General features: G+C 42.2%; 1 protein-coding gene across 1 annotated transcript in view; it reads left to right on the forward strand.

Moving 5' to 3' along the window:
* The window catches only part of RAPGEF5 (Rap guanine nucleotide exchange factor 5), a 155,165-nt gene that overhangs the window by 71,444 nt on the left and 56,160 nt on the right, over window positions 1-27,561 (forward strand). The window contains exons 10-11 of the mRNA XM_056483737.1: window positions 20,845-20,948; window positions 21,278-21,366. Coding sequence (XP_056339712.1) covers window positions 20,845-20,948; window positions 21,278-21,366 — 193 coding nt within the window. The remainder of the gene's footprint in view (window positions 1-20,844; window positions 20,949-21,277; window positions 21,367-27,561) is intronic.

Genomic DNA, 27,561 nt, shown 5'->3' on the forward strand with positions numbered 1-27,561 from the left:
CATAACTTCTGTTGTATCTGCTCTGTTTGGGACAGATCTATCAGGTAGCTTGGGGGCAGGTTTACTGCTTTTGACTCTTGGCAGCTGCTCTGCATCTCTTGCAGAGCTGTGGGTCGAGTGGTCATAACAACTATAACACAGTTTTGCAAAAACTTTCATGGCTTGAATAGCTCTGAGGTGGTATAAATGTCTAAAGCCATTTAAACAGAATGGACTTGGCATGTCAGCACAGGAATTTGCTGTTCCTCTTTATACCTCTTGGACCTGCCAGCACTAGCAGAGAGAGCTGTACCAGGGTAAGATGATAGTTTGCAATTTTGATTTAGTCTTCAATCACAAGCCAAGAGAAAATGAATCTATCAATGAGATTGTCAGCATATACCTCCTTGTTGAGTAAGAATAAGTAATTAGGAGTTAGGTATGTGTTTGCTGTGGAGGTAACCTGAAGTTCAAACCTCTAGTCTGAATCAGGGAAACAGGGAGTGGAGTCTTGTCATGTTCTGGAGAGAATGTCCTATTCCAGATGCTCTATTTTTCATCTGCTGGAATGAATGCATAGCTCCAGGTGATCATCTGTTCTTCATAAGCCAACCTCTTTAACTTCTGAGGAAAAAAAGGCTTCTGCAGGTCCTATGTTGTTTTGTTTTTGGTTTTTTTTTTTTTTTTTTTCTCCCTGTATGGAACAGTAAAAAGTAGCCAGAGATTAGGATCCTTCAGTTCAGATGTAGGACTGGGGTCACTGCTTGCTTGTTTCAGTCTTTTGCAGCACTTTGAAAATAATAATAGAATTATTTTTATTTATTATGTACTTTTAAGAGGACTCACAATTTCTTTTGTTGAGTCTGTTTAATGTGGCCAGAGTTTTGGAGGAGAATGTCCTCTTGCCAGGAGTGCAAAACAGTGGTGAAATTATGTGATCCTTCTCCTTATTAAAAAAAGCACTTGAGATGTGCTTGTACTCCCATGATATTTTGTGAGCATAGTATAGGAGCACACTAAATAGAAACCTCACTGTTTTCCTTTAAGTCAAGCTACATATTCCCACAATACTTTCTTTCCTCCAGATGCTCATCCTAGTGCTTAAAAGAGAAGAAAGCCTAATTTTCTCCTCTTTGATTTATTCTGTAGCATTATACTTATTTTGTATAGGAGGAAATTCCACATACACATTTTACATACTGGGCTTTCTTTAGAGTGGAATGGTGACTCATTCTTGTGTGGGACAATAAGTTAGGTCCTGTGCTGAAAGGGGTAAAAAGGGCACATGGTATTTAGCTGACTAAAACCTGGGAGCCAGAACTCTGAATTTTTATTTCTGACTCCATTGGTTATTTAATAAATAACCTTCTTCAAATCTCATCACTTTTCTGCACATTTGTTTACCCAGGTATAAAATGAGGTCTTAAACATGTGGGACCTTGAAAGGTGCCATAAAACCTGCAGTGGTAAACGAATGTTGAGGAATTGCTTTGGGATCCTTGAGACGTGGTTTGGAGATCTCAAGGAAGCTGGAAGTGGGTTGAGATGTTGACCAGGGACAATTATTTAAAAATCCTGAGCATAGCTTAGGTGGGGCCAAACATTTGCAGTCCCTATGCAGTCTCTGGGTCCTTGGACATCGCTTCAGGGGCTGTGCTGCCCCAAACTCTGTCCCCAGCCCTGGGCTGGCCCATGCAGTGCTGCTTTGTGAAGTGACACAGGGAATAATGAAGCTGAAAAATACAGTGAATACACCTTCCTTATGGGGCTGTTTTCCAACTGGATTGGCTCCCCTCACGTTATGGGGACACGGATATGGGGTGAGAATGAGAAACGGTGCTTGGGATGGCCTCTGCTGCTCCTGGTGAAACACAGCCATCCTCCTTAATTCCCCAAAGCCTTGTGACATACCCAACCCAGAAACTGGACTGGATCAAATGAAATGTCCTTGCATTTCTTTTTGGTTGGCAGTATTTTAATCTAGATGCTGTGTTTCACAAGTGGCTTCATGAAGGCACACACACACACACAGAAGGGGGTGAGTGATGAATGGGGGTCAGCATCCAGGAGCAGGGAGAGGACAGGAGGGCTGTTTCTCATGGGCAGCAGGACTACACACTTCTGGTGGCATTAACACTGAAAACGTGGCTCCTTGGTCCTGCCCTTGCTCCATTTATCCACATGAAGAAGTTGAGAAATTCTCTGAGAGCTGCAATCTGCAGGTTATCACTGTCCCCTGCTTCTGTGTTTCTCTCCAGATTTTGAAACACTAACCTGTTTATGTTTCTATACTGTCCAAAGGTTTACACAGAACTAATCTTATATTCTCTCTTTGGGTAAGTGGAAATTACCAGTTTATTAGTTCAAAGCTTCTTCTATTTTGTTTTCTGACATTAAATTGTCCCACTCTCCATGTGATAAATACATTTGATGACATTCTGAATGTTCTTTTCTCCATTTTCCTGATTTATGACATCAATAAATTCCTGGTTATGCTGATAAAACAGTGGATCTGCCATTTACTTCTGTACAGTTACTTCTACCCTTTTTCTAGGAACTCTGAATAACAAAGGTGTCTCTATCTCTCTGTTAGGTTAGGAAATTTGTCACTTAAATTCAAGAAGATAAAAAAGAAAAGTTGATAATGCTTTGAATATGTACCATGCAAACTTAGGTCAGAAATTATAAGCAGCTTCTGAATTTCAGGAGTAGTAATTCTGTCTTTACCTTTCTGTGGTGCAGAACTTTTAAATAATTCACAGTTTTAACCAGACTTTTCTGTTGGAATTTAAACCAATCAAGGACATCTTGTTTTGGCTCACAGTTTAGACCTGAAGTGGAAAATTTTTGATGAGCTAGAAACTGATAGCTGTCTACCAGAACTTTCTCTTTGGAAGTTGTCTGAGATTTGGTAGAGATCAGAATCATGTAAAAAGGATTAAGTGCTGCAGGTATCCATTTTTTTATCTCTTTCTTTTTCTTCCTATTCTCCTGAATAAATTCAGGAGGAACATTCTGCTTCATTGAAGTGAAGATTTGGGCCAGTAACACAGAAGATACCTGTTGAGTTTCGTTAAACAAGTGAACAGATTTCTGCATGTCAAACTTTGTTTTGAATAAAAACTACATTGGAGCAATTTCTGTAGTAGGATCTGTAGTCTATAAGTCAGTGTGATCCCAGTGGCAGGATGCTCTGGAGTCGTGAGCCCTGTGTCAGGACTCACTGGGATAAATACTGACAGCATGTGTTGGCATCTGCTCCTGCAGGCATGCTCTGGAGACCACCTGGAGCATGGCAGTGTGGAGACAGCCTTTTCCCTATGTTCAGCTGCCTCTCCTGGACCAGAGTCAGGCTATCCCCTCTGGGACTTTTTGGAAAAGTGGCAGCTGTACAGTGGTTGTCTCTGTTGAAACCACATACACAGTAGAAATGTAAGGACATTTTGACCTTGTATTTTTGCAGGCTCCTTTTTTCGCCCCAGTATTTGTTTATTTTAATCATGAGACCTCCTTAAAATCTCCCCCAAACCTGTCCTTTTGCTATGGCACTTCCATCACTCACTGCATCTCTGTTTTAAAGTTTAATTTGGCCCCTGCTGATGTTAATAGATATTTTTTGGTGAGAGCAGGCTATAGCCTGTAGACTCTAAAGCTTTGTCACACTGTAGCCATAGAAAGTGGTGGCATTTTGCAAGATGGGCTTGACACACGGGCACCTGTGGAGAAGGCTGATTTGGTAGCAGTTAATACACCACTTGCATCCATTTTTCTTGGCTCTGTGTGGCAGCTCAAAGAGCAAAGGAATGAAAACCCAGGTGATTAGTGGTATTTTTGCTGACTATCTTGCTGTAAATCAAAGCAGGTATTCCCCTCTCCTCCCTGGATTAGTGCTCCTACCGCTGTGTGCAGCACCTCCTGTATTCTAATTCACAGCACATGAAAATGAGGTCTCGAGTGCACACGCACGGATTTCATTTTAACTACCCCGTGAAAAGTTCTAATTAGGTGTTTCATGTGGAAACATGAAACAGGGTTTGAAATTAGCAGTGACCTTGCTGCCTTCCTCGAATACATTTTCTGCTAGCATGTGGCAGGCAGTTCCCAGCTCTTTTTGTCACTGCCTGGAACTCGAGCATCCGAGCGGGGAACGCTCTGACGTGTGGGAGCGGCAGCAGTTGCTGGCTGCAGGAAAAAGTACTTCAGCCTCTTTTGATGACTGGGAAAATAATAGGATGACCTAAGTCAGGAAGAGCATGAATAGTAGCTGGTAATTCCTGTAGCATCTTGCTGAAGATCAAATCTTAGATGGATTTCCAGGCTCTGAACAAGGGTAAGCCCTGAGCAGGGGGTGATGCCGAGCTACACAGCCCTGTTTGATCAAGGGAAGGACCTACAGCTCTCACATGCCTTTGTTAGCTGCTGTGCACCAGCTCTGTCTGCCCTGCCAGCCTGGCTGATGATGCTTTCTCACCTGGAGTGGCTGGACTGAGAGCACCATCCCTCATTTCATCTCCATTTTCCCTGGGAGGTGAAGTGAGTAGACCTGTGTGCCAGATCAGGAGCAGCATTCCTTCTTAGTCTGGCACTGGGAGGAACAAAGATGAGCTTGCTCTTTTTAGGAGACAAGCACAGAATGCAAAAGTGCATCACCTTTTTGGTTTGGTTGCAATATCTCAGTGTCTCTTATGTTTTAGAGGTACTAATATTTGTCCAATGAATACATCATCAATTTAGGCCTTTTACTTTCATATTGCAAGTAGGGGATTATTCACCACAGGAATGTTTAAAGTACATCTGTGGATACAAACACAACTGTTAAATCGATTTACTGTTTGTAATATATGCTGTTTAAACATATTTAGCAGGTTAATAGAGACTGGATGTGATCAGGGTCAGAGAAGACACTAATCAGAGCTGACTGAAGTGGCCAGAATTTCTGTTCTCATATGCAAAGCCTGGTTGTTCAGGCTTTGAGCTTAAAAACAGACACATTCATTCTTGGGCTTCTTTGTGTGAATGGCAAATAGCTGGAAGTGTACTGACACTCTGGCTTTGTCTTCTCAGGTGAGAAACCTGAATTTTTTTAGTGGAATCCACACATTAATTCAGTCTGTCTAAATAATCTCTCAGTCTCTATGCAGTATCTGTATTGAGCTAATCATTGGACCATATTGATTTCTTTTTGCTTTCTTAGATTTTGAACTTATGTAAAAGAAACATGTGGCTTCTAAGCAGAAGTCTATCTGCAGTGAGTTCTTTACTCCTATTTCCCACAGACACACAAGAAAATTAAGCCCAGGTGTGATTTTCCTACCTGCTGTGTCATTGGTATCTCAAGAGTTTTCCAACAGAGTTTGAGCAGTGCCCAGTGCTGCACTGGGAAGCTGTCAAATCCTGCACATTGCAGATGATGGCCTCCTGCATCTGGGGCCTTTCTCAGGGTTTCACCAAGGACATCCTCCTTGAGAATCCTCCTCCACCAAGGAACTTGCAGTGCTCGTGGTCCCCCTGTTCTCCTTCTGTAGAGACACCTGCCTATGTGTGCATGTGCTGTTTATTTATTCATTATGAAAACTGCATATCTTTCTAAAAACAAAGACAATATCTTACAAAGAGAAATCTCTTACTTACAGAACCCCTTTTCACACTGTAGAATGAACCAGACATCTAAACACACAGTTCCAGTTCCTAGCATAAAGAAGATGCTTTCTCCTGGTGACCCATCTGTTCTGACAGTCTTCTCCTCCTCTTCCTCTTTTCAGATTGCATCAGGTTTTTGTCTAGCAGAAAAGTTTCAACCTCCTTTTCAGGTCTTCAGGTTAAAGCCTGAGTCTTGCTCATCAGAAGGTGTGTTTGAGTAGTTAGGGTGCACTGGGTGGCTGAGTGATACTATAGATAGGTTGAAGCAGATTCCTACCTTTTATAAATCTGAACACCTGAAACTTGCTGGCAGTGGCAGATTTTTAATGTGGGACACTCAAAAGTACTTTCTTAAAAATGGCCCCTATAATATTTCTTTTTTTCAAAGCGTGAGCTGTAGCTTTCATTTCCAAGGACAACAAAAATGTGCCTCTCTTAGATCATTTTGGACACTTCCTGGTAGGAATGCATGCAGGAACTGGGGGAACATGTTCCAGTTTTCCAGCAGAGCTGTGGGTGTGTGTGCTGGTGTGTGTGGGATGCTCAGCCACCCGCAGAGCAGAGCTGCTCTGTTCTTGCACTGGGTGCCCGTATGCTCCCTGTAACTCGTCTGTTCTCACTCTCCCACCCTCAGCTGTCACACAGACACACATATGTGCATGTGCAGTTATCACTGTCTCTTCCCTGGAGCAAAACTTGATTTTGTACTGTGTAGGCAAAAAGGCTACAGTTTCACCACACCATTTTCCTTTTCAGCTGCTGTAGCAATGCTCTCCAGTTCTGTCTAATATTTTTCCTGGTTAATCAATTGAACCATTTTCATTGCAGTGACATGCAAATAGTAAATATTTGCATTAGACAAAAACAATACAGTAAATCATGCAGTAACTGTTGTTTTAAAATGTTATTAGTTATTAATCTGTTCAATATGTATTAAGGATACCCTAAGAATAAAAACAGTAAAACAAATAGCAACTAACTCATTTAAGTATGGTAGAAATTAATGTCTTACCTGCTGTGAGAAGAAACAAAAATTCAGCATTCCAGCAGAAGTATCAAAAAGCTGTAAAAGTTGCTTGACCATTATCTTGTCACAACTAGCTCTAAAATCATAGGCATTTGCAATCTTCCTTGTAATTCATTAATGCTGCAGTTTCCGATGTTCCAGTGCTCTCCTGTGTGGAAAAGATCTGCGTCAAATAGTTGGATGCCCAGCCTGCTTGAAAAAAATCCTATTGATTAAGGTCTAATAATACATCCCATCCAGAGATTCTTCATTTGGGCAATTTTGTGAGCGCAGCAGAAAGTGCAATACGTCCATATCACCTTTGCTTTTTTAAGAATTAAGTTGTTCCAATTATTTTACTTTTTTTTTTTTTTTTTTTCCATGCACAGGTTAAGTGCTTGCTACAGCAAAACTTCTTCACTTTCCTACCTTAGACAATATATTTAATGAACTTTAGCTGTATTGCCTCGTTAAGGGCAAGGAGCTAGGAGCTACTTCTAAATAGACTAGAGCTTTTATGGAAATGAAAGCACCAAAGAGTTGCTTCATCATGGGAAATCACTGCCAAATGTCGTGTGAGCTCTTGCTTCCCTGGCAGACACAATGTAGAGAAACATTTTCATTTTTAGCATCTTGACATTCAACTTTTTGACTTCTAGTGCTTCACCACATTTTAGCATATGAATATTCTCCATTAAAATGTGTTGTTATGAATTTGCTTGTATTGAAATAACAATTGAGGTAATATAGAGATATAGATAATTAGAGACTTAGGTCATGCTGTACAGAAGCATTTTAATAAGATCAAATGAAAACCTGCATTTTATTTTTAGCATAGTCTAATGTTTAATAAGCTAAAGGTTAAAATCTGATGATTGGCAATGATTTTGTGATTTGATATTCAGAAAGAATGTGTCTTGAATACCAAATGAATGAAAGTTACTGTGGAATATCATTGCTGTATTTTTATTTTGACCTTGAGAACTGGGTTGGTTTAGTGTTTTTACACTGCTAACCTTGAAACAGAGTGATTGGAAAAACAGTGCTGAAGGTTAGCAGTGCTTTTTCTTGAGTTATCATAGGGGAATGGTTTGAAGTTTATGGGGGTGGAAAGAAATTCAAGATCTTCAAATAGCCTGAAAGTTTTGGTGATGACAGCACTTTAACTTATCGTTATCCTGAAAATGCCCTTCTGCCAGTGAAGACTTACTTAGCTGAAAGGAAAAGTGACTGTAGAAAGGAGTTTAAGTAGTGTCAAGAGGGTGGGCTTGCCCAGGAAGCAGCTAACAAACCGCTTCTGAAGAGCTAACAAACCTGCACTGTGGAGGTGAGTCCTCACAAAATGTCCTTGGTGCAGCCACGTTTTGGTAGGTGTGTGTAGAGATCATATTTCTCATGTCAAGCAAGTGCTCCTGAGCCCAGTCTCATCCCCCTCTTTGCTGGCTTCTAGCAGACAGCCAATGCACCAGTTCAGGCTAAGGGTAGGTGAAGAAACATGCTTTGCACAGGGAGGGTTTTGTCTGGAGTAAACAGAGGTATAAACAGAGACAACAGGCTTATGTTTCCATTCTTTACACTGTAAACTGCTCATTCATTACTTACACTGGAAAAAAAATCCTAACAGATTTTAGGAACATTAGACTGTGATTACTTGCTTTTTAGGGGAGCAGAAGAAAATGTAAGCAACTTTAGCTTAGGGTCATCTAAAAATATAATTAATTTTATTAAAAAATTTAACAGAAACCTAATGTTTTAAATATGATTTTAAAGACTTTCCCCTACCCCCCACTGTGGTCTGTGTGTTTCTGATTGCCTCCAATGCATGTGTTAAAATTCAAGGCATCCATAAGGCACATGTCCTCCTGACCTAGTGCTGTAGTTATGATGATGCATAAAATAAATCATTGCAATTACTGAGGCAGTCTCAAGCACTTAGTAACTCATGCAATTGCTTCTTGAAACATGACTGCACTGAAGAAAGGATCATTAGTTATTTCCCTGGAGTACTTGGATATTGTAACCCTCTCCACAGGGTTCTATTAGGGAGTTAAGACCTGGTCATCTCATACATTGTTCATACATCTCATTTTATCTTTCTGTTACTCAAATTCTCTGTGATAGATGGTGAATTCCAGACTGTGTGTCTTCTTCACCCACAGCATCTCCTTATCTATCACAGTTCAGGTCAAATAGCAAATGACCAACCATGTGGGAAGGAAGAACCCAGCAATGACAAAGTAAACAGGTTTAAGAGGTAATTTCTGAAAGGACTTAAGAGAGAAGGTGAATTTATGAGATATATGACATAATTTCCTGAGCAAGGAGAAAGAAGTTGGTTAGATGGCATCTCATGGTTATGAGATGACAAAGATGTAGCTGTAGAAGGCTATATAAATTGTTTAAAGCTGTGATGGTCAGGAAGGAATCAAAGCTAGAAATGGGGGAAGGGAAGCCAGGATCAGAGATACTTCAGAATTTCAGTACTCCTTGGGTGGCATTATAGGTGTTGGCAGTGTCTGAGTAGTCTGTAGGATGCAGTCTGAAAGTAATGGGATGTGATGAGAGAAAAAGAATAGGATCAGAAGACATATGTCAGTGGACAACTGCAGCCCTCAGTGAAGCCTTTGTTGGCTGAAGAAATCACTGTGCAGAGTATGATATCAGAGATAATTGGCACCATGGAGTGTCCCTCTCTCCTTGTAGGTAACACTAGCTTGTTCAGGAGGAGATACTTCGAGGAAGGAGAAGGGGAGTGACCCAAGGGAGATAATTTGGGAACCTACTGTCAGTGCTGCTCCTCAGGGTGAATTTGATGGAAGAGAGAAGGAGCCTTAGGTAGGCATGATAGTGGCTGAAGAAGAGCTAGAGAAGGGCAGCAGGGAAGTACAGTGGCTGATGGATGGGCTGAGACTTTATGGATGGGAATGCCAGTAGAACAATGTGGTTTGAGAGACTGTTCTGGAGACAGCTGTTCCCTACCATGTGGAGAAGGGAAGGCTGTGTCAGGCAGAGCTGGTGTGTTAGCTGCTGATAATATCAGAGCCTGGCAAAACGTGCAGCAGCCTGGTTAAGGGTAGATCAGATGCCCTTGTTTTGGAGGTGGCAACATCCCCAGCAGGGTGGAGCAGATGGCTGGAGGCAGCAACAGCTCCAGTGCCAGGGGGATGTGCTGCTGCACGTCTGGCAGCCTCCTCACTGGCAGCAAGGCTTTTCTTCCCAGTGCTGCTGGGAATGGTCTGGTGCAGGGGGCACAACGTGAGCTTGAGGTACACTGTCATTGCAAGCTATTGACTGAGCAAACCCCAGCCAAACATTCAATAGTTGATCTTTTTTTCCCAGTATTTCTTCCTGTTCTAACGATAGATCTGGTTAAATCTATGCAAAAATAACACTTTGGATTACTTCTGTCAGTGTTTTGCAGGAGAGACAGTGAAATGTGGACTATGCCACAGATCTGCAGGTGGAATGTTCCACAAAGGAACCATTCCCTGCAGAGGAGGTCACACAGGAGGCAGATGAGTGTCTACCCAAGGTGCCTTACATCTCATTGCAGATACAATGTGATTTACTAGTTGCCATGGTAACAATGCTTTTTTTCATTCCATAACTTGAGAAAATGTTGAGGTTGCCCTTGGTATAACTAACTTAGCACCCTTCTAAAGTTGGGAACAATTGTATTATCTAAGGAAAGCAGAGAGGAGACTCCCAACATTCCTACTGAAATAAATTTAGAGCACATATGTAGGCACATAACAAGCAGGCACATTATTCCATCAGGCACAAAATAAGAGTAAAGTAATAGATTATTATTTACAGGCATAAAATATAAAGAAATATAAAATGTTGCTTCATAATGTGGTGCCATACATCTTTCTGTAATTTGTATTGTTTGTGACACTTTGCTTTTCTTGAATATGTGGAAACTTATTTAATCATTTTATAGTATTTTCTTCATATAGGTATGCAAGAAAGTTCTTTTCTTCTTTTTCTTTGTTGTAATCCTGCAATAAAATTTCTTTATTTCTTGGGTGCTATAACCTCCAGGTCTGAATTAATTATTGCTGACAAGAGTTGATTGTTAACCTGCTCTTTTCTACCTCCCTTATTTGTTTTTTTTTCCCTTTTGTTAAATGTGGACAACAAACATTGTTCCAACACAAACAAAAAAATGGATGCATTAATTTGCTCCTGTGCATGTAACATTAGAAAAAAAGCCTTCTATATAGAAGCAGCCTGATTTTTCTCATTTCTATAGTTACTATTGACATGAATGCACATTTTATCTTGCATAATAAATGTCAAATCACATCTCCTGCTATTAGGTGGAAGGAGTGAATTTTATTTTTCCTTCTAACTCCTTTTTTCCTTTTTTTTTTTTTTTTTGGCAGCTTTATTGCATGCTCTACACATTTCTGTCTACTTAGGATCTGTTATCAAGTCTGGGAGTGATTAGTGGCTTATCTATGTTTGAATGATTTAGACTCATGAATTAATTAACAAGAAAAGAGCCATTAGAAAGCATTAGTAAAAAGGCTGGTGATTTCAGGCTGTTTTGGAGAGAATTAGAACTGTCATCCAAACCCAAGAAAATTGTAGCCATTATGATTCATGCTTTCCTCAAAAGAAATCACTGTATTATGTCTAACCTAGCTGAAAACAACCACCAAACCACAGGATATAAATTCTACTTTGTGATGACTGCTATTGGTCTAGAAGTTAAACAAATTGTTTTGATTTTAAACATTAGCTTTGGATTGTTATTTTTTTACTCCTTTTCTCAGTGGTTTTTCACACTTGTGGTTAAATGTCAGAGCATTTGAGAGAGTTTGATTCTGGAGTTCGTGAGAATGAGTTTGAGCTTTATATAGTGTTCTCAGTTTTAAAGAACCTTTTTCTTAAGCCCTTTATGAGGTCAGAACCAGCTCCTGACCTTTGCTGAGTACTCTTTTTTGAAAAATTATCTGCATCCTTCCTTGAGCATAACATTTCAACCAAAAGATGTATTCCTTAGAATGATAAGTGTAATGAGCAGCAATAGGCAAGCTTTAACCTTCCCAGTTTTTATAATGGGAATAACTTTCCCAGTTTTTATAATGGGAATAGTGAACAAATTTTATTTGATTTTATTTTTATTGGAGTGACTGGCAGCATGGAGAGGTGTTATGGAGATAAGTCAAGAGACAAAGGTTTCTCTAAGAGACAGTAAAGAGATAAGTGATTTTTTAAAAATAATATTTTGCTACGCAGCTAGTACAAATTAGAGTGAAAGACAAGGCATCATTGGTCTTGTCTGTTTGACTTAGAAGGTGTATGTGTTCAGAACTGGTAATTAGAGCAATACAAGGCTGACAGTGTCATCTATTTACTGCCATCTCTTTTCCATTCCTTCAGGAGACCTTATTTATCTCTGCTTCAATTATAAAGGTTGTAATGCCTTTGTACACTTGTCCTTACCAAGGTGAATATTAGTCTACATTAATAAATTAAATCTACTAATGGTAGTGAGCTGTGTTCTGCAGTTCTCATTCTTGACTGAAAGCTTATGGGGGCTGCCAAAGAAGGCAAGTTGCAGCCCTGTTAGATGTTAATCAATTTGTCATCTATCTCCCTTCATATGCCAGTAATTTCTAGAATTTCACCCATTTGATGCTAGGATTATTCTCAAGTATAATTTCTGTATACCTACACAGTTCATTTTTCTTTCCCTGAGGCATATGGTAATAATATATGTGTTATCAGTCCTAGGGTATCCAGGTTAAATCTGCAGTCCTCCTAGAAGCCTTGGCATTCCTCCTCCCCTCCTGGCTGAAACATAAGTCCTGCAGTTTTAATGTAATTTCTCTGATGCTCTTCACTGCAGCTAAGGTTTGAACCACTGACATCACTGGAAGACACTATTCTAGAGTCTCCCCCAGAGAGCTGGGGGATTGAACTGTTGTTTCACCTACATACTCCTATTCTATTCTATTCTATTCTATTCTATTCTATTCTATTCTATTCTATTCTATTCTATTCTATTCTATTCTATTCTATTCTATTCTATTCTATTCTACTCTACTCTACTCTACTCTATTCTATTCTATTCTATTCTATTCTATTCTATTCTATTCTATTCTATTCTATTCTATTCTATTCTATTCTATTCTATTCTATTCTATTCACAAAGGAGATAACTTGCATCTAGTCTTTGAGCTTTTGTCATTACAATTTACATTACAGTATTGGGAGGAAAACAGTTCTGATTCTGCTGAAAATAACACAGTTGCAAAACTCTCTTAGGGCAGAAATACAATTTGAATTTTCCTGACACATACCTTGGGACCTGGACCTCCAGACCTGTTGAGCTCCTGTGTGGTAGGGGATGCAGAAGTCCTGCCAGCCTGTACTGAATTAATATTTTTTTCAGTGAAAAGTTTCACTGGGAAATTTCCCATAGTTCTGTATCCCCACCACATTAACTGCAAGGCCACTGGAAGGGATGGTTTGCATCTGCCCCTTGTGTTCTACAGTCATGTTAATTTGCCCTGGTGTGGTGCAGGTTTTTCTACAAATTCAGATGCTCTAAGCCTGCAATTCTTCCATACACTGACGTTTTTCCAAGTAAATGCTGTCCTGCCAGCTGTGAGAGAATGACAGCAATATTAATACCATCATCCCATTTTTGTCTCTCTTCACTCCCTTCCCCTCTCTTTTTCCCCTCTGTTTTTGTATGGTTGCAGAGAGAAGGTCTCCCCAGTTGTCCTTGCCAAGGTGGTAGCTCTCTGACAGGCTGTCAGACTTACCCACTAATAGCTGTGAAGAGTGTAGTCTCCAAGAAAGGGAAAACTGAAATGCATAGCCCTCAGTTGTTGTGAGAAGACATTTCTCATGAACCAACAAAGAGCTGGGGAGTGCTAGGATTATGATAACATTACTTTGGTGGTTGTGACACCAGGATTTTTTTTTTCTTTTTTATTTAGAAAGTGTGCCCTTTTTTCCTGTGTTAGAGATGTTGCTTCCTTTTATTAAAGCCCAATCCTAAAGTGTTCTCACCTTAAATACATTTAGAGGACATTGGGGCCAGTCAGGAGTATGAACAATTTAGCTTCCATGTAGGACATTTCTTGCCTGCTCAAACAGTGTATCTGCAGCTCAGCACTGTCAAAGTGTGCCACAGGGAAGTATACACCAGGATTCCTGTTTTCAGTCATGGATTTTATGCTTCTGTTATTTTCCAAAGAATATTAAGGTTTTTTTTTCTTTTTAACTGTGAACCTTCTGGTGGTTGGACTTCATCTTAAAGTTCTTTTCCAACATAAACAGTTCTATGATGCTATGAAAAGCTTCATGAGGTTCCTCTTTTTTCACTTCTTTTGCCTTTCTTTAACTATACAAACTTTTTCATATTTTCAAGTGGCCTGAACAATGAACCCCCCTGCTTGTAGTTGGACCACTGCTTGGGAAATCATGAAACAGAGATTTTGGGGCTTTCTTTCCCCTTAGGACCTGCCTGCAGCCCCTCAGCTCACATAACAACTCGCATTTAGCAGTGCCCTATTCCCATGAGTGGTTTCTTTCTTCTTGATAATAGAGAAAGCAGAAATAATCCTACTCTCAGCAGTTTTGGGATTACAGGCAAAAATTGTGTTCCTTGATGTATGACTGTGTAGGGATATTAATCTTTTCCCTGATGCCTGTTGTCTGTCATCTCAGTCTTGCCAGCACTGTCCTTTTGACCCCTCTACAAGGATAACTTGTTATTAACGTTGCCTTTGCTGCGGATGCTCAGTATGCAGATGACAGCACCAACAGTTTTTCTAAAAGGGATTGTCCTGTGCATTATCAGACACAGTATTCTAAACTGGCTTCAGCAACAAAGGATTTTGATTTTTCTTTCCTTGTGCTGTGGCTTGTGCCCATTTTATCACCATTTGTGTAGCTGATAAATTCACAGGAGGTTGTGTTAAGCTGAATATTCTTGTTGTTGTGCATCTGTGAGACTGATAGCCCTGTGTGAGACCACTAGGAAGTTTTAGTACAATGCCTGGGTGCTTTTTTCTGGTTGAAAATTTAGAGTGTTTTATCATTTTACAGACTGGTCAAAAGTCACTGAGAGCCAAAACCAAATCACTGTGTGAGGCATTTTTATGTCATTAGTTGATTTCTACCAGTGTATGGTGATTAGCCCATGTTTATTAATGGATTTAACAACTGGAGGAGAAAACAAAAACATTAGAGTACAGAGAACTGGGTAAAAGGTCATGACATCAGAAAAAAATAAAGAAATGCAATATGAGCTGTATTTTGTAGAGAAAGGAAATAACATAGCCTCATGTAACATTTTTTTTAATGCTTAAAAATTGGCATACAACAAACTTCTGTTGATGGTCCTGCAGTCCTGTAAGGTAATGTTTCCCTAGGTATGTGGAAAAAATGGTGATCTAGCAATTACAAAACAAGAAGTCCTTTGAAATTGTTTGATGTTTTGATATTTTAAATCGAAGTAGAGTAATACCTATTTTTTTATTTTCATCTTTCTAAAATAAAGAGAGGGTAACCACTGCAGAAGAAATACTGGTCTCCTCCTTACATGGTGGGGTCGAGCTGTACTGGTGACTTTGAAAGCTTTCCTCCTGTGGTAGTTGAAAGTGAATCAAACATCTTAATACAGGTTTTGATCTCTCTTGAAACTCTGTGAAATGCAGTAACATATTCTGAGATGGCATATCCACAGAGATCAGAAATATTGTCATCCACCTTCATGTTAATTGTGATCTGTTCACTTCCATTTTTTTGTCAAATGAAGGGAAATAGCCTGCAAAGAATAGAGTAATTTTTGCATGAGTTTGTACTTTGGTGACTTTAGATCTAATTTTGTAGTTCCCACAATAACAGATTCCAGGGGGAAACACAGTGAAGTGTAAGAAGGTGATCATCTTTAGTCTTGATAGAAGCAGTCTGAAAGCATATCTTAGATCTGTTAATAGAATGTTTTGTAGTTTTTTTTTTCCTTTCTTTTATGTTTGCAGTGTAAATCTGCCTATATTTTATAGCCAGGACTCACCTCATTGTCTATTATTAGCACTAGCAAACGTCTCACATTGTAAGACTTCATTTTCCATTGCTTCTAGGAGCTGTTGCATCTTTTCTGTTTATTCTGAAAGGTGTCTGTGTCAGCCTAAGTAATTCTGTATGAAAAATGCAGCCAGTATTTTTCAGAAGCAGCTAAGAATGAAGTTAGGGGTAAATACTGTTTTGCTATGTTTAAAAAAAAATAATTGGCAATAGTTCTCTGCAAAGCTCTTATACCCTTATTATTCTGAGTTGGGATCTGAAATCCCTTTGAGGTTTTTTTTTGCCATCTTCATAGATATTTGCCCAAATATGACCTGTACAGCTACAGCTCCTGGCTGTGACAACCAGAATGTGCTTCTAGGATGTAATGAGCCAGGACAGAGATTTAACTCTGTCACTTTTGGTGTGTCCAACCTAGTCCCCAGTGGGTAGGTTTGGGGACCTTACTTGGACCCAGTCTCAATGTTAAGTCTCAACATATGCTGAACAAGGAAGAGGTGTAGGGATGGAGCAGAACAGAGTTTTTTTTGTTTTTTTTAAAAAAAGTGTTTTAGTCAAAGGAACTGCATTCGATAGTACAAAGATTACCAGTCAATGTTTCTCAGTTTTTTGACTTTTCTGTCTTTTTCATATTCTTGTAATTCTTCTTTTGCATGGATAGTATATACCAGAGATACTACAATATCCAAGTAAAAAGACACCTGTCCAGCAAAACAATCAGTCTTTGGAAATTAGATCTTGTTATTTCATGGCTTTTGTCAGGCTGTCACCAATTTGAGAAGTTTCCCTGTGGGTCAATGGAAGCTTCTCTACCCTTGTTTTGAGCTCACTTCCTTGTGTTGCACATGCTTACACTGACATATTCCTGTGTGCACAGATTCACTGAAGGGAGCAGTCTCCTCCTCAGAACACAAACAGCCCTGGAATCCTCTGTGAACACCTCTTCCCGTACCTCTCAAGGGCACGACCTGGCACCAGCATCAAAAGACATAGAGGCAGAAGTATTGCCATTATCTGATTGTGTTGAGTCAGTTTTACCAAATTATGCTAGGAAAACAAAATGTTCCTGCCCTCCATAATTTCCAGAAGAGGCAATTTCTTTGTTATTTAATATGATTTTGAACCAAATATCCTGTGTAAAATCTGCTTTGTTGCATGTTGCCCAAAGAAGATTCTCTTTGCCTTTGCTTGGTTCTTTGGCAGCAGGAAAATCTGTTTTTGCAGTGGATTTTCCATGCTCCATTAAGTTTATAGGTGCCTTATAGGCTATCTCTTAGTTCCTGTATTACTTTTTTACCCACAGAAACTGGCAGTGTGAGAATCTGTCTGGATCTGGTATTACCTGGGGTAGCTCTGTGTCTGATCTCTTTTTTGAAAAAGCAGGTGAAAGGAAGTTAGGAAGTGCATAGTTTGCACTGCTGGTTAGGGATGTTCCACCAAAACAGGCACTTCAGTAATGGGTAACACAATTACAGAAATTATCTTTGCACAGTTGTCCTGGAGAAAGTATGTGAAAATGTTGGGTTTTTTTCAATGAAGCAGGCTTCTGAATATACTGTCTGTTGCAGAGCATAATGTTGGGGTTTTTTTCTGTTAGCTGTGGGAAAGCAGAGCAGCTTTTAAATGCTATTTCTAGCAGTGGAGGTTTCTCTCAGGAAGAGAGGAGGCAGTGCATTCTGGGTGTTGGATCCTCTTTTAATTAATTAAGAGGCCAAACTCAGGAATTCAAGGAACACAGAAATATCCCTCATACCAAAGTTATCAGTTGCTTTGGCCAAGGATTGGGTTCTTCCCTGCCAATTGCAAACAACCCATAAGGAAGCCAGCCCACTGCAGCTATTTTCAACACTGCCATTAGGTTCCTCCTGCTTCCTTCTTCCTCTGTGCTAATTCAGGGGGTCATATTCCTGCTCATGCAAAGTGTAACTCACAAGTTGAGGCCTGCTAAGCAAGGACTTCCAGCTGTTTCTTTCCTATAAGCACATAAATATTTATACCACCCCAGGGTTCCTTTCATGCTGAAAATAAAGGTAGCACTTGTCTGCTGTTAAAATATATTACCCAGGAGATAAATGGCTTACCTCAGTATTAGGAAGATGGATGAGAGGAGTGGAAAATTGGCTATAATATTGGCTGGAAGATCCACTGAGTCCAGAGAACCTTGCTGTTTACCTGAAACTCCTGCTGGGAACTGACATCGAGGTTGATAGTGCTGTGTTTAGCCATCAAGAGATGATTAATTAAAAGCTGTAATAAATGTGAAATATACTGGCTGACAGATGCAGAGCCAGCTAAATTTCCTTGTGATGGGTAACGTGCACCATGGATTGATTATAACATCCTAACAGGATGTGAATGGTGCTTTTGAAGGTACAGATGAGACAGGGAGGGTGTGCATACGGCCACAGGTAAAGTGGCAGTTTTCCTCTGTGGCATTCTGGTGCTCTACCTCTTCCTGTCCAGCCTCAAGTCCAAATGTATTCTGATCAAGGCTGCTAGGAGTAATTTCCTACGCACTGCACCAGAGCAAAGAAAAATCAGAGAGGGGGCTTAAAGTCCAGGTACAAGTGTAGGGTCACCCAAGAAAACTGGGATTCTGTGGTAGCCCCAGTTCTTCTTCCTGGCCATAAAATGAGAGCTGGTGATGCTGTGGCTCTGTGCCCCTGCGTGGCCAGCGCAGGTTGCAAGGCTGTGTGAAGGTGTGGAAAGCTGCAGGAGGGTTCAGTTGGTAATTGGAAGCATGCTGAGGACGTCTCTTGATCCAGCCTGCTGACTTTCAGGGACTCAGCTAGGCTGCTGCCTCGCCCTTCAGTACACACTGCTGTCACTTGGGGGCCCCTCACATCCTCCTTCTCGTCTGGCACTGGATTTAGATGGAGCATGCTGAGAGCAGCCCGGTTTTCTTCCAGCAAGAATTGTTTCACAGACCATTCCAGATTCTGATAAATGAAGCGTGCCTTGATGTCATTTTAGAGTAATATCTGTATTGAAATCAGAACTTGTGAAAATATGTAGGACTTGCCTTTGTGCTTTCCTTTGTTCAGGATAATTGTTGTGGCTTGCTGGATGATTAAAGGGCCTGATTGAAAAAAATATGTCATGTATAAGTGGAGGTTTAATGAAATAGTTATTCTTCCCTTAAAGTGAAATTGGTTTTGATATAAGACAGCAAAATAAAGAAATTATCTATTCCTCTCCTTTTTGGGGGAAAATATTTATTATAGGTAATGAAAATCCAACTTGAACCAATAGGGCCTTAGTTTTGCCCAATTTTTGTCTTACCTGGTAAAATAGATTGGTTTTTCTCTTCTTTGAAATTGCTAAAAGAGGCAAGGACAAGAGGAAGAGCCTTTTGAAAATCTTACCATTGGGGCACTTTATGTTGTAAATTTGCAAACACTTACTCAAAAGGTTTTTTGAAAATACCTCTGCCTGGTGAGATACACCAACCATTGTTAATGTCCTTTCAGTATGAGAGAGCTTTCACCCTCCCAGTGCTCCCTGTTGACTTGCTGCCAGCTGCTCATGTATGTAATGTATATGGGTATGCTTAAAATCCATTCCCATGTATGAGGAAATGGATGGCTTGTACAAATACAGCACCATACATCACATACATTCTCCATATGTGCTGCAGTTTGGAATGTCAGTGAGCACAGGGAAATGAGGATTAGGGCTATTTTAGAGGATGGAAATGCCAGAGAAGAGACAGAGAAATGGACCGATTTATTTGTTTGGATAAATCTCCCTTTTACTGAAATGCTTTAATGCTGTGCCTGTTTCTCTTTCTTCCTCTAGTTCTCTTTTGCTGCTTCTTTCATTGCAGTTTTTCAAATATGTAGGCAACAAAAAACCATGGCCAGTGAAATGGAAGATTACAATTATGCATCAGTATTCCTGTAACGCGGCTGCTCAGTAATGTCTCCTGGGAGTGTTACAATGAATATCTGACATTAATTGGCTCAGTACCTGTATGTCTGACCTTGCAGAAATTTAATAGATCAATTCTACACGTTCTTTATGGATAAAAAAAAACTTCTTCAGGCCAGGGGCTGCATCTTTGGGCATGCCTGCACCACAGCGACAACCAGAAGTAGCAGTCAGATTCACTGGGTCTTAGAATAAAAAAATAAAATAATAGAAAGAGGAGTAATAAAGTGGTTTCTCTCCCTTGCTTTGCCAAGGTAGCTCTGTTCCTCAGAAATTTTTGACCCAATCAAAGTCCTTTTCACTGCTGGATTCTGTACACTTGACGCACAAATGCTGTTATCTCTTCTTTTGAGTAGTACACGTATGGCCTTCATATTTGTGTTTGACATACTGAACAAAATAACTAAACCAGGTCAGAATTAGAGGAACAGCACCTACTGCGACGTACTCGCGTTGAAAGAGCTGCCTCTTTTGTGTCGCTGCCTCTCCGGTGGCTGGCTCTGCCAGGAGGATCTCGCAGGGGGCTGCGCGCCGCTCTCCGGCAGCCGCCGCGTTTCAATGCGCCCTGCTCAGTCAGCAGCGAGCCCTCATCTCCCGCACTGCTCACTCAGCTGCCTTCGGCTGCACAAATGGATGGTGGTGCAGCTCTCTTCACTTTCAGGGAGCGGAGAGGGAGACAGTCGGTGTATGAACAGCCTAGCCAAGATTCACACACACGGCAGTCACTGGGCTGAACTTTCTGCGGGGGTGCTTGTTTCCCAAGTTAAAAAGTTGTTGAAAAGAAGGGAGATCCGTACACGGAGTATTTCAGGAGATGCTCAGAGGCACACATTACATGCCTGCCCCGCTGTTTTTATTGCCTTCATTGAAGTACAGGATAGAAGCTTTACAGAAGGTGAATTCTGCCTTCCTGTAACTGACGTGCTTGGGAGCGCTTGCCGCTTTCAGACTATTGTTACCTGTCCCCTGCTTTGTTTGACTGCCTGGGAATTAAACAAGCATCACCTTGGGGACACGGAAACCCGCATATTCAGAGTCCCCCTCCTACTGGCTTCTGTGAATTAAAACCCAGCACACGGAGCCCAGCGCCGCTCACAAAGGGAGCGCGTTCCGGGGTGCAAGGAGCCCCCTCCCCAGCTTAGGTCTCCGGCAGCGGCCCCGGGCGGCGGGACGGCAGCCGCGGCCCCGGCGGGCACTGACCGCTGTCTCTGTCCCTCTCGCCCTGCGCACGGAAGGCGGACGGCGGAGGCGGCGGCGAGCGGGCGCGGGAGGCGGCCGGCGCGGCGCTGGTGCTGCGGAAGGTGTGGTCACGCAGCCCGGCCCCCGAGCGGCGCGGGAGGTAAGGCTTCCGCGGCTCCGGGCGTGCGGGGCTGGGCGGCCGGGCCGGGCTCGGCGGCGGCGGGCGGGGCGCGGCCCGCGGCCCCGGCAGGGCGATGGCCCCCGGGGCGGCAGCGTAGGGCCGGGCGGGCGCGCAGGGAGCGGCGCCATGGGCAGCGGCAGGGTGCGGGTGCCCGAGGCGCTGGCCGGCCGCGGCGGGGAGCGGCCGCTGCCCACCTTCGACGTGCCTTACTTCAAGTACATCGACGAGGAGGACGAGGAGGATGAGTGGAGCAGCCGCTCGCAGTCCTCCACCGAGGATGACTCCGGGGACTCTCTGCTTTCCGACAGATACGTGGTGGTGTCGGGGACGCCGGAGAAGATTTTGGAGCATCTCCTCAGCGACCTGCACCTGGAAGCCGCCCAGGACAAAGAGACGGGTAAGGAGAGCCCGGCGGGGAGGCGGCGTGGCCGGGGATGGGGCAGAGGTGCCGGTGTCGGTGCCGGTGCCGGTGCGGCAGAGCGGCGCGGTGCGGGATCGCTCCCGGGCATCCCTGACCCAAAGCCGCTGCCAGCCGGGCGTGCGGCCGGGCGCTGCGGGGAGGATCCCGGTGCTGAGCGGCACCAGGAGGTGTCCGAGCGGCCCCGGCCCCGGACAGGAGGTAGCGGAGCCGCTCGGCAGCAACTTGAGCCGCTTTACCTCGGGCTTTGGCTGCCGCCGGGGCAGCGCAGGCTGCGGCGGGCTTTGTACAGCAGCGTCTCTCTGCAGGCAGGGCTGCCAGCCCTCGTAGCCTGCAGCTGCTGCTCCATCCATCCGGATGCTTGCAGTGCACCTCAGCTCCTGGCCAGCTACTCGTTTTGCCACCACCCCAGTACTTTGGCGCGTCTGTTTCATGAAAATGGCTTATAAATTTCCTCATAGCCCAGGGCACACCGTATCGCCCAGTGCTCTACTTGTTTGTCTTCAACCAGAGATATTTCATTCCAGCCTAAAGCAATTTTATATGAATCAGGCTACTTGACATGCAGTTTAATTTCCAGCTGGATCTCTTGGCTGTATGCACAGCTTGCTGTCACCAAGAGCTCATGGAGTAGTTTATCAGAAGTGCCTGCAATTCACAGATACTTCTAATGGAAGTGGCCAGGCTGGTGAGACTTTTGGAGGTCCAAAATGCTGAAGTGGAGGGTAGGTGGCTGCCAAGGGCACTGTGTATTTGGTCATCCCCAACAGGGTTAAAATGCATACTCCTGTATATATCTTTCTCTACGAATGAGATTACTGAGAATAAACACACTTTAATCCTTTTAAATGTCTGAAAAGATAAATAACATCTGTGATTCCCAGAGGAATGTCTCAGAACAAGTCATTAGTTTAATGTGGGACAATAGGCATATTCCGAGTGCTGATGTGTCAGTGCCCCAAAGAAACACACAGAGTGTCTGCCAGTGATATTATTACAGTGTTCCTAGTGCTGCTTTTGTCTGCCTAGACATTAATATTTAGTGCAGAGAGAGGCTGTGGTTGTTTTCCTTCCACAGATGCACTAGGCTAGTTATGGGTGAAATTTACTTGAACCAGCTCGTAGGCAATGTAGTGGGGATCCATCCTTGGCCTTTTAAGGTCGAATATTGGATCCCGAATAAGTTTTCTCATTAGTGTTTATTACACACAGATTGGGGAACATCAGCTGCCAGTTTTCATGGTCTTTCATCTCATTTTATAAGCTCACAATCTCGCTGGAAAACAATGATACTTTCAGTAGTGATATGCGTTATATTTTCGAGTATGTAAAAGCAAAGCACTCCTTATGTAAAGCATTAGATGCTGTATACATCCTCCCATGTACTACCTTTATTTTTTTTTCCTCTCTTTGCTCTCTCTCCCTCACATCACAGAGAGACTGTTGGTAAGCCTGGTCTTTTTGTTGTACAGAGGGGCTGGTAAACTGTCCTCAAAGCAAATGTTAAACCACTGCTTGCTTGGTTGTTAGCAGATGGCAAAGTATTTAAAGGTTGATTAGCTTCCCCTCACCTCTGCCTTATCCTAACTGCTTTGGAAAGAAACAATTAGGCTATCCCCTGTAGCCAGGGTTAACTGGATCCCAGGGACAGAACAAAGTAGCTGTGTCTTCAGTTTTTTGCCATCACAAAGATGTGTGCTAAACCTTGCCCAGCAGCCCTCCACTCCTTCAAGGGTAGTTCCTCAGACACCATTTTCTTCTGACTTTATCAATCTAGTAATACAGAACATCATCAAAATGAAAGACTTAGGAGTTATGTTTCCCAGAGTTTTATGAGGGGGATGCCCCGTAATGGTTTTTACCAGCATGTTTGGCAAACTCAGTTGCCTTTGGCATGAGGAAGTATGGGATGTTGATTGTGCATATGTACAGCTTTGTGTGTGTACCTGAAGGCATCCTTCTGCCGTTTGGGTGCTTGGATTGGCTGGGGTTTGTATTTTTTTCTTGTTCCAATCTGGCCCATCTCAGAGAACGATCGAGTTGCAGAGCCCTGCAGGCTTGTGTTTCAGCAAGCATAGCTTCACAGAACATAAAAGGACAATGTTGTACCCAGCTGCTGCTCCTGCTGTCTGTTTGCCAGTTCCAGGATGACTTCCGTGGCCTCTTGCTTTCCCTGCAGCCCCCAGTGCAATTTCCTTATTTGTCTGTAAAGAACATGAGAAAGGGCTGTTCTTACACTCCCTGGTGCACAGGGGGCTGTTGCTCTCTTTGACCCTTTGCACTGCTTCCCAATGCTCTGCTTGTTTTCATTCCCACCCTTTGTATAGCAAATCATAACTGCAGCCCTCTGTGGCTGCTAAGAAAAAATCCGCTATCCTGGGGCTGGTGTGGTCATGGAACTCTGCCTTCTGTAAACACCACCATGGCTGAATGATGCGCCATGGATTGCTCCTCCATTTTCTAGACCAAATCTGCAAGTACTGCTTGCACCTGGGAGCATAAAACAAGTTTTGGGGTTGGTCTGGAAAACATTTCATTGGTGTCCAGCCCAGTCTCCAAGGCTTCCTTCAGCTGCTGCTAAACCTGCAGCAAGAAACCTTAAGCACTCGGTCACCAGTGCTCTGGTGACTTCCATAGGCAGGATGTCTGGAAAGCCTGAGGTTTGCAAGACTCTTTGGGCTTAACTTACTTAGTAATTGTTTAATGACTAAAGGATTTTTATGATGACTGTGTCAGGGAGTATATGTGAGTTCTTGGGACATCACCTTATGTTTGGGTTTGCCACTAACAAAGGCTTGCCAGCCTTCCATCACAAAGGGAGGAAGCTTTCATCTCACTGAGGTACCTGTAAAGTACCGACCCCCAAAAAGACTGTTCGTGTTTCCTGCCATGGGATGGATGGAAGTTTCAAATTTCTGAAACCAACTACTTTTCTGAGTAATCTCTAAGGTGGTTGGAATCACTGGGGAATGTCTACTGAGTGTGCATTTTAGAGTGCAATTTGATGTTTTAAGAACTGAATACAGACACCTACACTTCAAATATGTCAGTATTTAGGTGGAAGATGCAAAATGCACCTCCTGGGCTAATCGTCATCAAGGGTAGGGATTTGAATTTCCAAGAGGCCAAATCTTAGCATCTTGGGATCTCTAATCCCTTCCCATTGACTACACCATTTATTTCAGAATCATTGTTCTTTTACATAAAATCTTTATTTCTTGGATGTTAGCAGCATTTCCTTCTCTAGATATTATTCTGATGTCATCTCTGGAGTTTCCTCCAGCTGGTCTCTGTTCAAACATACCGTCTTGCTTTGTGGTGGTTACATTCTACATTTGGCAGCCTCTGGAATAGTGTAGTGATCATCACATCCACTGCTACTACTCCAGGCCTGCCTGGATCACTCAGACCATTTCCTTCAGTCTGTTGGGTTGCCTCTCCCAGGCAGCTCCAGCAGAACATTGCTGAAGTAGAACATAATCTCCCCCACTGCATCTGCTGGCACCACATGTCTTTTACCTCTCTACTAAAGGATTCATTTTAGGGAATGAATAGAGAAGAGATTTGGGAAGATCTTTGAGAGCAGGAGGCAGAGGGAAAGTGTGATCTGGAGAAAGGAAATAAATGTGGAATGGTAGGACTGGAACAACATGGTGTTGGTACTAACTGAGGTACCTTTGTAATGGACTGGGTGAAAGGGATTGTGACAAGGGGGAGGCATGACAGTTTTGTCAGGCTGTTGCAGAAATTGGGATGGAAAATGATGGAGGGCCTGGAGAAAGATTAAAGGGACAGAAAAAGAGGACAAATCCTCATGACATAGCTAAAAGAGAGGCAGGAAAATATAAGTATGGTCTGGATGTATTTGGAGTAAGAAAAGAAAGGAGTGATGACCTTTGTACCATGCTGTGTCACCTTATCTGGGGCTGTGCATGATCCTTGGATTAGTGGGAGCTCTCCCTTGCCATACAGAAGCAGTTTTACCTTTAGGATTTAACATACCACCTCAGAGGGGCCTTCAGATCATATCTATTTGTCCTAGAATTCCTGTGTAGTAAGATTTACTTTTGTTGAACACATAATTTGTTTCTACACTGCACCAGTGACACTGCTGTGCTGTTGGGCAGTGGTACCCTCTGTGGAACTGCATGTGACCTTGGAGGAGAATGGTACCATGTTCCATGAGCTGACTGTAGTCAGCTGCTTAATAGGGTTTGTGAGAAAGAGATACAGCTCTGCCGTTTCTGGATTCTCTTTTGTTTTAATATTTCAAGAAAAAAAGGTCTAGTTGATTTTTGATGTTTTTCTTAGTTATGAAGAATGTTACTAGTTTTTTTGCTCACTTTTTGCTTTTTACTGATGATTAAAAGGTGTTGAAAAATGTACTCCTGTGACTGCCACACTGTCAGTGTAAGTGTATCTGATGCATGTGGACTGATGTCAATGAGATTAAATATTTGCCCAACACTTTGTGATCCTACCTTCCAGGTTTTAGGATGAAGAGGATAAATGCCTGCTAACCCTTCCTCTTAGTCCTTCATAAGAAAATATTGTCAGTCATAATTTTGAGGGATTTTGTAAACTTTTTCCTGAAGTTTAGGAAGATTTGGTAGAGTAAGTGGGCTAAATGCATATTCCTGCCATGCCCATAGGAGGGGAATAACACTTCAGCAGAGCACATCAGTGTAAGAATAACAGAAAAGATAAAAAATACTAATATATATCAGTGCTCAGTATGGGAGGACCTGGGGAGGCTCTTGCAGAGGACCATTGCTTTATGCAGTGTGAGTCTAAGCTATCTCTAAATTAGACTGTCAGTAGAAGTAGGTTTAGAATAAATCAATAAAATGAATAGTAACAAATCACCAGGATCAGATGTTTCTCCCCAAAGACTTCTAAAGGAACTCTGATATGAAATTGCTGAACTCCTAGCAGTGGTGTGTAATCTATCATATAAAGCAGCTTGAGTGGCAGAGGAAGGTGGAAAATGTGATACCAATTAAAAGAAATTGTTCTATTTGGGGAGCATCTAAGTAATATGGGGAACATCTAAGTAATAAGGCTGTCATTTTATCAATACATTATTCTAGCATAAACTGTGCTGGAGTTGAAAGAAGCAGCTCAGCCTTTCCCAGCCACTCTTGCCACTGATGCCTCTGTGCTTCTACAGTCTGTCATGTGATTCTGTAGCACACCCAAAGCTGGTCCCAGTTGATACTAACCTAGGAAATACTAAAAATTATTAGTTTTAAGATGGATAAGTCTCTTGATCCACTTAATCTTTCAGTGACACCAAATTTGCCCAGGGAGAGGGTGGCAGGGAGTGAGAGGTGTGCAGGTGAGGACAGCAGGAGAGAGGGACTGGTGTCTTTAGCAGCTGGACTTGCTTGCAGGAGTATGATTAGATGTAAAATTTCAGCATGAAATTGCGAATTTGCTCTGGGAAATTGGATGGCAGTACAGTGGATGCAGAAGGAAGAAATGCATACAGAAGCATACTGAGAAGCAGGAAATGTGGAGATTATTTTTTGCAGACAGATCTTGTGTATACTGTAGAGCTGTTAAAGGTTTGAAAGATCATGAGGATATGTATGATCTAGTGTACCTGTATTTTTTATTCATCTTTCAAAATGCTTTTGGTAAAGTCCCTTGCCAAAAATCCTGAAATAAATTTGAAGATCATTTTGCTCAGGAAGGAGATGCTTTTTAGGACTGATGATTACTTAAAGGGGAGAAAATGAAAGGTAGGAGTAAATTGTCTGTGTTTAAAATTGAGGGAATTTGCCACTGAAGACTGAGTGCTGCTGAGTGTGGGATGAAATCTGAGGTAACAGCATGTGCTGTTATTATTAAATGGTTGAGGATCTCCTGATAAATGAAGCCATAGTTTCACCTTTGGTGGCTGTGCAAGATTATATTCTTGTACACCCTATTATCTCCACATCTGACTGCTGCCTGTTTGAGCTGTTGTGCTACATCAGGAAGCTGATCCAACTCCAAATTAGTCTCATGAAAGTAATAAGAATGGGGCAGTGTAGAACTGGGAAAATAAGTTGGGAGCAGGCCCCTCGAACCGGCCCTATGGCTGCAGAAAGATGAAAGGAATAAAAATCTGTGTGACTGCAGGATAAAATTGCAGATGGGATCCAAGTTGGAAAAATGCAAAGTAATGTG

The sequence above is a fragment of the Oenanthe melanoleuca genome, chromosome 2, assembly GCF_029582105.1.
Source record: "Oenanthe melanoleuca isolate GR-GAL-2019-014 chromosome 2, OMel1.0, whole genome shotgun sequence".
NCBI classification, from domain to species: domain Eukaryota; kingdom Metazoa; phylum Chordata; class Aves; order Passeriformes; family Muscicapidae; genus Oenanthe; species Oenanthe melanoleuca.